This window comes from Microcebus murinus, chromosome 1 (assembly GCF_040939455.1).
Source record: "Microcebus murinus isolate Inina chromosome 1, M.murinus_Inina_mat1.0, whole genome shotgun sequence".
NCBI classification, from domain to species: Eukaryota; Metazoa; Chordata; class Mammalia; order Primates; family Cheirogaleidae; genus Microcebus; species Microcebus murinus.
In genome coordinates this window covers 4,070,759-4,084,725 of record NC_134104.1, presented here as the reverse complement: position 1 = coordinate 4,084,725, position 13,967 = coordinate 4,070,759, and the positions used below count along the sequence as shown (strand labels likewise).

Here is a 13,967-nt window from a genome sequence, read left to right as displayed (position 1 = left end):
GTTCTCAAAGTGAGGTTCCCCAGACCAGTGGCACCAGCATTGCCTGGGAAGCTGTTTGACATGCACATTATCAGCCCCTCTCCCCACTGTCAGACCCAGTGAATTAGACACCCTAGGGGCAGGGCCTCCGGGTGATTCTGCTGCACATAGTTTTGGAAACCACCGTACACACTCTCACACGTGCCCCAGGGAGCCGCGTGCATAGCAGCATTGTTTATAGCAGCAGAACCTGGGTAGGTACAAGAGCCCGTCGGCGGTGGAGTGGGCACCGCACTGTGGTTGCTCGTGCAGCAGAATCCTACACAGCAGTGCAATGAGCAGACTGGGCTTCCAGGCATCAACACGGCTACGTCTAATAAACAACGATGAACCAAAGCATCAGGTCACAGAAGAAATATACAAAATACCCATTTGTATAAAATTCCCAAACAGACAACGATAAGCACTATGCCGTCCGGGGAAAAGATGTGAAGGTGGGAAAAGCAAGGAGCTGATTGCCACAAGCCCCGGGACAGAGGGCCCCTCCGGAGGTGAGGGGTGGCGGGAGGGAGGTGACTAAGGAGGTGTGCGGAATGTCTTAAGTGCCCGGAATGTCCGAGTTCTTAACCCGGTGGTTGGGCATGCCTATGTGCTTTATTATTTATGTTTTATAAACTCTTACGAACGGGTGATATAAAGACATGAAGACAAAACCAAAAAATCCATAAGGACAGCTAAGACCCAGGCTGCGGGTGGCAGTGCTTCTTTGTCCACCAGGGCCACCGTGCCCCCAGGACTGGGTGGCCATGTCCAGAGACAGTTTGGTTGTCACAGCTCCGGGCGAATAGTAAATAGTGAATAGAGGCCTGGGATTTGGCTAAACCTCCCACAGCACGTAGGATAGGCCTCCACCATGGGTAGTTACTTGTCCGCTCATCCTGATATAAAGAAACTATGCCAGTGAAAATTGACGTCTATGGTGAAGCATACACAAAAATAGGCGTTAAAAGGAAAGAGGTAAAAGATAAAATGATTTTCTTATGTTTTCTCCCTAGACCCCAATCAGCCTCCCCTGCCAAGCCACTGGGGTAGGTGACAGGTTGAGTATGACCCCCCTCTCCTTCGTAAAGAGCCGTGGCTGGCATCTCAGGGTCATGGCAACAAGGATGGGCGGAGGGAGCAGAGGGACTTTTTGCTCTGCTTAGAAAGTCCTGAGCAGCTAATTGTGTCTGTAAACCCTTCTTTGCCTGACAACATTCATAGTGGGAGTTTCTCATGTTTTTTGTTGTTCGTTTGTTTGTATGTATCTAGCTTTTTAAACTATGTTACGAAGAGCAACAAATTGCTTTAGCCATTATTCTGAGAAGCCACTTGAAATTTTCCTGTATGCCTTCTCTGTGGTTTTTATATTCACTTTCACCTTTTTAAAAAAATCAGTTTTATTGAGAAATAATTTACATATAACAAAATTCCACTAATTTCAAGCATTGTAAGTTTAATTTGTATTTCTCCAGTGGTTACTGATATTTACCATCTTTTTCATGTGCTGTTTTGCTATTCATCTAACTCCTTTGGTGAAGTGTCTGTCCAAATCTTGTGCCAATTTTTTAATCAGGTTGTTTGTTTTCTTATTGTTGAGTTTCAAGAGTTCTTTATAATATTTTGGGTACAAGTCCTTTGCAAACACTTACTTCCAGATTATGGCTTCTCTATTCATTCTCTTAATAATCTCTTTTAAAGATCACATGTTTTGAAGTTTGTGAAATTCAGTTGATCAATTAATTGGTTTCTTTTCCTGTTTGATTTGATTTTTTTTTCAGGGTACATGTGATAATTTAATACATTTGTATAATTTGTAAAGATCAAATCAGTGTAATTGGGAGATCCATCATATTAAATATTTGTCTTTTCCTTATGCTAGAAACATCTGAATTATTCTCTTCTAGTTATTATCAGATGTTTCATTTATATGGATTGTGGGTTTGGGGCCATGCCTAAGAAATCATTGCCTAACTCTTGGTCGCTAAGATTTTTCTCTTATGTTTTGTTCTACAAGTTCTATAGTTTAAAATTTTACATTTAGGTCTAAGATCCATTATAAGTTCATTTTTTTATATGGTGTGAGGTATTGATGTAAGTTTATTTATTTTTGCATGTAGATATCCAATTATCCTAGTACCATGGGTTGGAAAGCCTATACTTTTTCCACGCATTGCCTTTGTACCTTTGTCAAAAAATCAGTTATGTGCTGGCGTATTTCTGGAGTATGCATGCGTTCTGTTCCATTGATCTCTTTCTCGATTTTTACACAAATACCACACTGCTTTGGTCACTTTAGCTTTATAATAATTAAGGGAATTAGATAATGCTAGCCCTCTGATTTTTGTTCTTCCTTTTCAAAGTCATTTTGACTATTCTAGGAATATTTAGGCCATTCGTATTTATTGTGATTATTGATGCTATGACTAGGTTTGAGAATATCGTTTTGCTATTTCTTTCCTATTCATCCCATCTATCCTTCATTCCCCCTTTCCTCTTTTTCTACCTTCTTTTGGATTAATCAAGTATTTTTTATGATTCTATTTTGTTCCCTTTGTTGGCTTAGTAAGTATAACTTAGTGTTTATAGTATATATCTTTAACTTAATCAGTCTACTTTCTAGGGACAGTGTATTACTTCATGTATATATAAAACCCTTATGATAGTATACTTCCATCTCTCAGCTTCCAGCCTTCATACTATTTTTGTCGTGCATTTTACTTTTATATATAACATAAACCCCACAATGTGTTGTTACTTTTTTGTTCAAACATTCAATTATCTCCTAAAGATATTTAAGTAATAAGAAAAAGTATAGTAGTTAACACTTCTGTTGTGGATTCCTTGGTGTAAATCAAGATTTCTACATAGTATCATTTTCCTTCTGCCTGAGGACTTCTTTACCATTTCCTGTAATGCAGGTCTGCTATTGATGAACTAGTTCAGTTTTTTTTTTTTTTTTTTTTGAGACAGAGTCTCGCTTTGTTGCCCAGGCTAGAGTGAGTGCCGTGGCATCAGCCTAGCTCACAGCAACCTCAAACTCCTGGCTCAAGCAATCCTCCTGCCTCAGCCTCCCGAGTAGCTGGGACTACAGGCATTCGCCACCATGCCCGGCTAATTTTTTGTATATGTATTAGTTGGCCAATTAATTTCTTTCTATTTATAGTAGAGACGGGGTCTCGCTCTTGCTCAGGCTGGTTTTGAACTCCTGACCTTGAGCAATCCACCCGCCTCGGCCACCCAGAGAGCTAGGATTACAGGCGTGAGCCACCGCGCCCGGCCTAGTTCAGTTTTTATATGTCCGAAAAAGTCTTTATTTTGCCTTCATTTTTAAAAGATACATTTGCTGGGTATAGAATTCTAGGTTGATGATGTTTTTCAGTCCTTTAAAAACGTTGCTGTGCTGTCTTCTCACTTGCATTGTTTCTGGTGAGAAATCTGCTGTCAATCTCACCTTTGTTCCTCTGTTTCTGGCTTCCTTTAGCATTTTCTTTTTATCACTGGTTTTGAGCAATTTGACTCTATTGTGCCTTGATGTAGTTCACGTTATATCTCCCGAGCTTGCAGTTTGCTGAGTTTCTTGGATCTTTGGGTTTATGGTTTTCATTAGGTTTGAGGATATTGTGTGTATTATTTCTTCAACTATTTTTATCTGTCACTCTTCCACTCTCTTTGGGGGATTACAGTAACCTAATTAGGCTTTAGGAAGTTGGTCGTCTTTGGAGGAGCGTTATATGCAGGCCATGGCAGAGTTCTCCATCTTTGCTTCCTCCAGAGGGCCGAGGACAACCTGTGCAGCAAGTACGAGGAGAAGGTGCGCCCCTGCATCGACCTCATCGACTCCCTGCGCGCGCTGGGCGTGGAGCAGGACCTGGCCCTGCCGGCCATCGCCGTCATCGGGGACCAGAGCTCGGGCAAGAGCTCCGTGCTGGAGGCGCTGTCCGGAGTTGCCCTTCCCAGAGGCACCGGTAAGAGCTCACGCCCCGCATTAGTCTGATCTGGCTGCCATAACAAAATACTACGGTGGAGTGGCTTAAACCAAATAAATTTATTTTCTTATGGTTCTGGAGGCTGGGACTCCAGGATCAAGGTTTAGTTTCTCCTGAGGCCTTTCTCCTTGGCTGGCATGTGGCCACCTCCCCACTGTGCCCTCGCAGGGCCGTTCTTCTGTGTGTGCCAGCATTGCTGGTGTCCCTTTCTCTTATAAGGGCGCCAGTCATACTGGATTAGGGCCCCACCCTAAGGACCTCATTTAACCTGAATCACCTCTTAAAGGCCTTACCTTCAAATACAGTCCCATTGGGGGTTAGGGCTTCTACATCAGAATTTGGAAGGAACACTATTCAATGCATAACATCGTCGCATTGCACATTTTTTTTTGCAAGTTGTATGTAATCTAGAATTCTTGGAAGATCTAAATAAAGGCATTTGAGGGCCCAGTCCAGAACTACATGCATGTGGGTGTCTGTCCTGAACCCCTTCCCAAGAGGTGACCGGACATCTTGGGAGATAAGAACCGGTGCTCCGGTTGGTGACGCTATCTGAGTTGCTAGGCCAAGGATGTCAGTAGGGCTCGAGGCGGGAGGTCAGACCTGGGATGGGTCTTGGAATACAGGTCAGACGTGGTAGGGACGTAGGATGGGAAGCGGTTTACGGTACGAGGACAGCGATAAGATGGCCTGGTGGTAGCCGTGTGCCTTCCTGGTGGGTGTACAGTGTGTATGTTGGGGGGGAGTCATGGGGATGTTTGCATGATTTGGCGGTGTTTCCCACTGCAGTTTGCCACCTGGGCTGATGACAGAACACCGGGATGAGACAGGAAGCCCAAAGTGGCGACTCTCAAGCATTAGTGAGCAAAAACTCACATTCGAAATGCATGTTCTTGAGGTCGCATTGGGGCATAATGCATGAGAGTGTCAGAGGGGGAGACCAGATGGTCTTCAGTTGTAAACGTCTCCCCAGACAATCGTGCGGAAGTTTGAGAACCCCTGGTCTAAGGCGCATGCAGGACTTTGAAGGGCAGAGCGTGGAGCTGATGTGAGTGTGTCCTCCTAGGAATTGTGACAAGATGTCCTCTCGTGCTGAAACTGAAGAAACTCGTGAACGAAGATGGGTGGAGAGGCAAGGTCAGTTACCAGGACTTCGAGATGGAGATTTCCGACGCCTCGGAGGTGGAAAAGGAAGTCAGTAAAGGTAAGGACCCCATGTCTGCTCATCGTCCCAATCGGATGCCCAGCCGAGTCTCTCGGGGTGGGTGGGCTCTGCCTGTGACTGTTCCCACCCCCCACCCCCCGCCCCGGGCCTGGCTGCCCCCTGGACACCCCCGTCCTCATCAGGCCCCCGTCCCTGGAGCTTTCCCCTTGTGTCCTTGTTAAGACCAGCACACTGGTGCAGAATCTGATATCGATAATGTGTTGCTCAGTATGTAAATAAGTATCTGAGAATAATGCAAATCTTAACGTTTAAAACTTGTCTCTAAACACGGAGGTCTGTCCCTTTTCCAAGGGCTTCCCCACTCCACAGATCTGGTGGGGGAGGAACGGTCTGGGGGTGAGGGAGCCCCTCGCCCTGTTACCTCGTAAAAGCGGCTGCCCGGGTCGTCACGGAACCCCACTCGGCTGTCCTCCGAGAAGGGCATGCGTGCGTGTGTTTGCCTAATCCTAGCTCGGGCTGGGTCAAGGCAGGCCTCGGTGGACTCAGAGATGAATGTGGAGCCCCTGCAAGGGGAAACCACGCTGGCCGTGCAGGCGAGGGCCAGCCAGCTGGCCGAGAGCAGCACCTCTGAGATGGACAAATAATGACTTCTTTGCTGACTTTGGTTCTGTTCCGAGCATGTCACGTAATTAAGTGTCCGTCATTTGGGAAAGTACTGAAGTGGCATGAACTGACACCCAGTGGGAGGAAAGGACGGGTTTAGCTTTCGTGCAGACAGAAGCACTAAGTAACGTTTGTTGGCTCTTACAGACACTTAAATGATGTTATAGACAAACTGTGATTTTGTATTAGTGGGGGTTAGGTTGGCTGCCGGTGGCAGCAAACTCAAAACAACTGTGTGCCTTAGTCAGCCCTGGCTGGGTAACAAACCCATCTCAGAATCAGATGGCTTTCCCGGCATGGTGGCTGACGCCTGTAGTCCTAACACTTTGGGAGACTGAGGCAGGAGGATTGCTTGAGGTCAGGAGGTCGAGACCAGCCTGAGTAAGAGCAAGAGCAAGACCTCATCTCTACAAAAAGTGGAAAATGTTTGCCAGGTGTAGTGGCGTGCACCTGTAGCCCCAGCTACTCTGGAGGCTGAGGCAGGAGGATCAAGGTTGAGCCCAGGAGTTCAAGGTCACAGTGAGCTGTGGTGATGCCACTGTGCTCTAAGTGAGGCACCAGAGCAAGATCCTGTCTCAGAACAAAAAGTAGGGGGGGGAAAGGACATGCACACACACACACAGACACTAAAAAATAAAAAAAAATGGCTTAAAAATTTTTATTTCTCACGATTTGATGGCCTGAGAAGTTCTGTTCTGGGCCGGATTGGCTGGGGCTGATGGTCTAGGATGGCCCTCAGCTAACACCCCAGGCCTTCTCTCCACGTGGTCTCTCCTCCTCCAGGAGGCTCTGCTGGCTGGGCTTTTTTTACGTGGTAGGAGAGGGGTTCCCAGCAGCACGAGAGGGCCAGCCCCAAAGCGTAGCACCTTTCAATCTCTGCTGGCATCACATTTTGTGGTATCCCATTAGCCAGAGAAAGTCACAGGGTCAAGCCCAATTTCAAGGGATGGACTATCCGTAGAAGAAGTGGCAAAGCCACACTGTAAAGTAACATGCACACGGGGACGGAGGGGAGTATTGGTACCACCTGGGCAAGCAAGCTGTTTGGACAGTGTGGAAGTTCTCTCTCTCTCCCCTCCCCAACATAAAAGTCTGGAGGCGGGCTGCTTTGGGGGTTCCAGCGTCCGGATCCGAGACTCTTACTATGCTTCTCTGTTTCGTGTGGCCTCTGTCCCCAAGGCCCTCTCATGATTCAGTCGGCAGGTCCACATAAGAGCCGGTGGACCCTGGCAAAGGGCCTGTCCCCGCCTTATATAAGGATACTTTCTGTAAGGTGACTTAGCATTTTCACATGTACCCCGTTGGCCAGGACCTGACCTCATGCTCATGTCTGGGGTGAGTGGATCCCAGGGTGATTAGCAGACTATATGCTGCACAGGCTGTTGTCACTTCCAATCTAGGTTCTACATTGGTGTCAAACATACCCAAAAGACATTCTGGATGTAGAAAAGAGTGAAGTGGTATTAGCTAACAATTCAATGACACAAATTCACATCATACATTTTTCATTATTAAGGAAGAAGGATCAGGCTGAAATGCCTTAATGGAAGCCAGCAGCCAATGCTCGTCTTAGCTAAAATAAGCACGTGGCCCGATATAATTTCCCAGCGTATGTTTCGGGAATGCCTGTGTATTCTTATTTGTTTGCGGTTAGCTTCGTTGCTCATTTCCTCCCGACATCAGCGGGAGGATTTTAGGCGTGCCGCCAGGAAGGACTGCTCCACCCTGCTCCGCTTTGGACTGCTGTGGGTTGGTGTCACCCGTGGGGACATCCTCGTGAGGTCTCTCCATAGACAGTGCTGGCCACGGGCAGGGAAAAAACCGAGTTATCCCTTGAGGCCCTTTTCAGTTGCGATCACGGAAAAGTGAATCTGATCCAAAGATGCTTTTATCTGTGACTCACAGAGGGTGCAAGGTGCTTCCAGCGTTCCCACTGTACTGAGATGCTGCCGCCCTAAGCTTTACTGGAGTTTTCTTTTTTTCTCCCGTCCAGCCCAGAACGTCATCGCTGGGGAAGGGATGGGCATCAGTCACGAGCTCATCAGCCTGGAGATCAGCTCCCCCCACGTCCCGGATCTGACTCTCATAGACCTTCCCGGCATCACCAGGGTGGCCGTGGGCAATCAGCCTGCTGACATCGGGCGCCAGGTACAACCTCAGACTCCACGTCTGGCCTTGGCCTTGGCCTTGGCCTTGGCCTTGGCCTTGGCGGGGTTGGGGGCTGGGGTAGAACTTGGGGGAGGGAAGGGGACGCCGTACTGGAGCAGCAGAGTGCAGGGCTGAGTTTGAATGAGTGGATATTTGGAGGCGTGAGTGGGGAATTCGTAGAGCCCATTGGTGGAAATCTCCTTTGGCGAGCTTTGATGGGGAAAGGGAGGCAAACAGGCAAAACTGGGAACAAATTCTACGTGTATATGTTTTGTGTTTAATGCAATGGCTGATTTTTGGTTGTAGTTGCACATCGCGGCATAGCTAGACAGGTGTGCTTTAGGAAGGAGTTTTATGTGGAAAGAGGTAGCATTGGAAATAGGTATAATGATACCTGTCTATCAGTGAATTTCGCATTACGGATTAGAGACTTAGGGAAGGAGTCGAGCAGTTTTTGGCATCGTGTTTTCCGTTGTGACCATCAGACCTCAGGTCTCAGGGGGTTGGTCAAACCAGCTAACACCTGTGGTTCTCCCTGCCCCTGTGGCTCTGTTTCTGCCGCAGGGAACTTGGTTCCCCATAACTCCGCCTTGGGTGGTGCTGCCGTGTGGGTCTGTGGGGTCATTTCCCTGGAGTTCCTTCTCTTTGGGAAGTACCCCCGGGGCTCTGAGGACCTGAAGCAGGTGCAAGGTCGGCACCTGTCCCCGTTCCCGTTCCCCTTTGCAACGCTCGCCTCCCGCCTCCTCGCAGATCAAGGTGCTCATCAAGAAGTACATCAACAAGCAGGAGACCATCAACCTGGTAGTGGTCCCCAGTAACGTGGACATCGCCACCACGGAGGCGCTGAGCATGGCTCAGGAGGTGGACCCCGAGGGGGACAGGACCATAGGTAGGGAGAGGGGGACCTGAGCATGGCGGGTGGTCTGCCAGTGGGAAAGTGTCCTTTGAATCCCGGTGGGAGTCGCTCAGCATGCACGGGGCTGGGACCCAGGTAAGAGCTGCTAAGGTGGCAGGTGTGGTGCCCACCACCCAGGCCAGATAAATGAGCCACAGCTGACTCTTGTTGGCTACAGGTTGACTGGTAACCGTTGTCCACCTGTTTGGAAAAGGCGTGGTGAGCTCAGAGGGAAGGGCATAATCAGGAAGCGCGTTGTTTCCATTATGGATGCATGTGGGGTGGAAACCATGGCTGATGAGGGTCACACGCAGTGTGGTCCCTTCGTGCCACGGGCCTCACTGCAGGGGCTCAGGGAGAGCCCGTGGCCGCTGGCAGGGCTCTGGCCGCTGCCTGCCTGCCGTTCTCCCCCTGCACCGGGCTCCGTTGGCCCCTCGGTTCTGCAGGAGCAGGGCTGGGAGGAAGCCTGGGGGCCGGCGGCGGGGGGCGGGAGCTGCCCTCACCTCCGCCTCGTGGCCCCAAGCCTTCTCCGACCGGAGTCTCCGGCTCACAGGAATCTTGACCAAGCCCGATCTGGTGGACAGAGGCACGGAAGACAAGGTGGTAGACGTGGTGCGGAACCTCGTGTGCCACCTGAAGAAGGGCTACATGATCGTCAAGTGCCGGGGCCAGCAGGATATCCAGGACCGGCTGAGCCTGGCCGAGGCCCTGCAGAGGGAGAAGGCCTTCTTCGAGGACCACCCCTATTTCAGGTGCGCTCGCCCGGGTTTCACACTGGGGCAGCCAAGCCGGGGACGCTGGTCCAAAGCAGATGCTTAGAGAGAATGTGTGTGTGTGTGTGTGTGTACGTGTGAGTCCGCGTGTGTGTGTGTGTGTGTGTGTGTGAGTCCGTGTGTGTGTGTGAGTCCGCGTGTGTGTGTGTGTGTGAGTGTGTGTGTGTGTGTGAGTGTGAGTCCGTGTGTGTGTGTGAGTGTGTGTGTGTCCGTGTGTGTGTGTGTGAGTGTGTGTGTGAGTGTGTGTGTGAGTGTGTGTGTGTGTGTGAGTCTGTGTGTGTCCGTGTGTGTGTGTGTGTCCGTGTGTGTGTGTCCGTGTGTGTGTGTGTCCGTGTGTGTGTGTGTGTGAGTGTGTGTGTGTGTGAGTGTGTGTGTGAGTGTGTGTGTGAGTGTGTGTGTGAGTGTGTGTGTGAGTGTGTGTGTGTATGTGTGTGTGTGAGTGCCTTTGTACCTGGGTGATGACTCTAGAACCCGCCTGGAAGCATGAAAGGGGAATTCTCAAAGCACTGCAAAAAAGCATTAAAAATCAACCAAAATAAGGAAAATATTGTGTGCAATAATTTAAATAATATGGTACTGGGACCAGAATAGAAACATAAATAGAAAAATACAAGCCTAGGAACAGGCCCAGATACATACATTGGATATATGGTAAATTCCACATGTCAGATCAATGGGTTGTGTCAGTTTGACTATCAATCGATGGCATTGAGATCATTGCTTAATATTTGGAAAAAACTTCAGTAGCACCCTTCACACATCACACCAAAATAAATGCCAGCTGAAGTTTAAAATTAAATGTAAAAAAGAAGCCACGTGCATCCCAGAAGAAAATGTAGACGGACAGTTTATATCCTCGGTGAAAACCCTCATGCCAAAGGTAAAGTTTGTTTTTAAAAGGAAGAGACTGATACATCGAGTAGACGTAAAGCAATGAGAACGTGCAGAGTTGTAAACATTGCTGCATTCGGTTCTCCCAGGCGCCTGCAGCAAGGCGGCACTCAGGGTTGCGGGGTGTGGAGGAGATGCCTGCACACCTGCACGTGGCGGCGCTGGTCGCAGTAGCCAAGGGGCAGAACAACTCAAGTGTCCATCCGTGGACGACTGCATAAAAAAGTGTGGTCTACACATAAAATGGGCTGCCGTTCAGCCATGGAAAGGAAGGGAATTCTGACACACACCACAACACGTATGAACCTTGACATCACGCTCAGTGAAATAACCCCGTCACAAGAGGACCAGAACATACGGTGGCACTTGTATGAGGCCCGCAGGGTCCTCAGCTTCCTAGAGACAGACGGCAGAATGGCGGGTGCCAGGGGCCGGGGGAGAGAGAACGGGGAGTTCGTGTTTAATGAGGATAAAGTTTCAGTCTGGGAAGATGGGAGACGGAGGGTGGTGATGGCTGCACAACAACGTGAATGCACTTAATGCCCCTGAACTGTGCACTTAAAAATATTAATAGTCAAAATGGTCAATTTTATAGTATATGCCACAATTTTTTTTTTTAAATTGGCAGTTATAGAAACTGAAGCTCACTCTTGCAAACGGGCTCATGCCTTCCTGCTGCCCTTTATACTAAAGGTCCTTTAAAATGTAGGAAACCCTATAATAACTCCCCTGTGGCCACAAACTTGGGTAGGGTGAGAAGATGCTCGGCTTCCTTCCTCCAAGCAGCCCGTGGTTTAAGTTCTTCTCCTGGACAAGGGCGTGTCTCCCCCAGCTCAGCATTCATCCACACACTTAGGTAAACAGGCATCGATGTGCTTTTAGGAAGACCTACGCTTTATGCATCATGTCTACTTATATATGTATCTCCTACACGCAGAAGGGGGTATGTGTTATGGAAATGTATCTGTAGATGTGTATGTGTGTTTTTATGAAGATCAGTTGTACGGTCAGATGTCATGAGACACATTTATTATATATATCAGGTGGAATGGGTCATTCCATGCCATTGTTGAAATGTCTGAGATTGCGCAAATTCACTCATGATGCCGCGCGGTACTGTTCTGGATATTTGTTGGGTATCAGTGGCAAGACGTTCCATTCATCTGTAAGGAACGGCCCTGAGTTTCTCCAACAGCGGGACGCAGACTTGCATGTTCTGGCTGCATCGCGGTGGACGCCTACCTTGTGCTCTCTCTTAGGTATCTTCTGGAGGAAGGAAGGGCCACTGTCCCCTGCCTGGCAGAGAGACTGACCACGGAGCTCATCACGCACATCTCCGTAAGCACACGCAGAGCTGTGTGTTCTCCAAAGGGAGACACAGGGCTGAACCTTGCTGGCTGCTTTTTTTTTTCCTGAGACACAGTCTCACTCTGTTGCCCAGGCTAGAGTGAGTGCCATGGCATCAGCCTAGCTCACAGCAACCTCAAACTCCTGGGCTCAAGCGATCCTCCTGCCTCAGCCTCCCGAGTAGCTGGAACTACAGGCATGCGCCACCATGCCTGGCTAATTTTTCTATATATATTAGTTGGCCAGTTAATTTCTTTCTATATATAGTAGAGACGGGGTCTTGCTCTTGCTCAGACTGGTTTCCAACTCCTGACCTTGAGCGATCCTCCCGCCTCGGCCTCCCAGAGTGCTAGGATTTTAAATGCTACTTGCACACAGATCTCCTGGGGACCTTGTGAAGATGCAGATTCGGGTTTGGTGGGTGTGGAGTGGAGCCTGAGATCCCGCATTTCTGGCAAGCCCCAGGTGGTGTGGATGCTGCTGGTGGGAGGCCCTGCTGGTAGGAGCGGTGGCAGACTCCATCCGCCTGGCCTAAATAAAAATAAAAACCACATGCACACTCTACTAACTGACTTTCATTGCCAACCACCATTATAATGTCCTAGCCATTGTAATGAACATATTTTTTATTTCTAAAAGCTCTCTGTGGTTTTTTTTTTCCAAATCTGCCTACACAGTGTCTTTTGCTTTTTCAAATTTTCAGCTCAGCGCCGGGGTTCAAGGTCTCCCACGCTCAGGGCCCAGGAGTGTGGGTGGAGAACAGGGTTTCCAGCTGATCGCGATGATGGGAGCAGAGGCTGTTGGGGTCCCACCTTTGCGCAGAAAGAGGGTGCTGCCTTATTCGAGTCCCCACCTTGAGCAAGCTGTGGGGACTGATGCTTTGCCTCTGCTCCAAGTCAGGCTCACAGACTCAAGTTCAAGTTTTCTTAGCTAGACAAGTGCCCTCGAGGCCCAATCTGCCATCCTTGCTGCTTTCTTCCTGAGTCCCTGCCCTGGAAGGCTGCTGTCACCTGGCTTTGGCCTCTAAAGACCCCTCGTTAACTTGCCAGCTCCCTGGCAGGGACAGTTTTAAGGTTTTAGCCATGCTTAGATGTTTGCCATGGAAGAGTGTGCCAGCATGTGCAGTCACCACATTGTTGGAAGCACGAGTCCCTGATAACTTTTTGTCTGTTAAATAACATTAAGAGTTGTTGAATCTCAAATTGTTCCAACTGCCACTTTTTCATAACCTGCTAGGCACCTGGATCTTTCCAATCTCTCTGCAGAGAGCTTACTTAATATGATCACAGGAGAGCTTTCTCCTTGTGTTGCTCCTATGGGGCTTGTGAACCACGCAAACCCGGGTGTCTTAGCGGCTCTTGAGGCTGTTTCTATGGCAGTGGGAAAGCAGGGAGACCTGGGTAGAAAACAAGGCCCCTAATGTGCCCTCTTTCTGCCTGTAAAACCTTCCCTTTTGGAGGAAACCGGGAAGTCAGATGGACCATGGCAGCTACTCTGCAGGTGGCCCGGGACGTCCTTCTCATTCCCTGTCCGTATTTATAAATTTCCACTATTTTCTCTCCCTGTTCCTCAGAAATCTCTGCCTCTGCTAGAAAATCAAATTAAGGAGAGTCACCAGAAAATAACAGAGGAGTTGCAAAAGTATGGCGTGGACATACCCGAAGACGAGAATGAGAAAATGTTCTTCTTGATAGACGTGAGTGTCGCCCCGTGCGTCCATGGGGAGACGCGTGTGCCGGGAGCACTTCTTTCTTACTCCCGAAAGCGGGTCCAAATACGGGGTCCACAGCACCGGGCGGGGGCAGGGCAGGGTGCGGAGGTCTCAGGGAGGGCGGAGTCAGCAGTGAGAGACGTCACATCTCGTCTCCTTGCCGCTTTGCCCTTGATTCTGTCCTGAGCACTCACCCAGATCCCCAAGGCAATAATAAGGGCAGGGGCAGGGTTTCCGATGCCAAAGCCTCTTTTTTTCCCCCCCGGATTCTGCAAAGCCCATAAGGAGAGGAAGAATGACTCCCCCACCCTCAACATACACACGACCTCCAAACCACCTCAGCACTTGCATCTGAAGTGTCTTTGCT

At 49.0% G+C, this 13,967-nt stretch overlaps 1 protein-coding gene across 2 annotated transcripts in view; it reads left to right on the top strand.

The window, feature by feature from the left end:
• Positions 1 to 13,967, top strand: part of MX1 (MX dynamin like GTPase 1) — a 31,896-nt gene that overhangs the window by 4,905 nt on the left and 13,024 nt on the right. For both annotated transcript variants that reach the window (XM_076000046.1, XM_076000050.1), the window contains exons 4-10: positions 3,794 to 3,986; positions 5,074 to 5,211; positions 7,829 to 7,983; positions 8,734 to 8,872; positions 9,432 to 9,630; positions 11,802 to 11,880; positions 13,463 to 13,585. In XM_076000046.1, the coding sequence (XP_075856161.1) occupies positions 3,794 to 3,986; positions 5,074 to 5,211; positions 7,829 to 7,983; positions 8,734 to 8,872; positions 9,432 to 9,630; positions 11,802 to 11,880; positions 13,463 to 13,585 (1,026 nt within the window). The remainder of the gene's footprint in view (positions 1 to 3,793; positions 3,987 to 5,073; positions 5,212 to 7,828; positions 7,984 to 8,733; positions 8,873 to 9,431; positions 9,631 to 11,801; positions 11,881 to 13,462; positions 13,586 to 13,967) is intronic.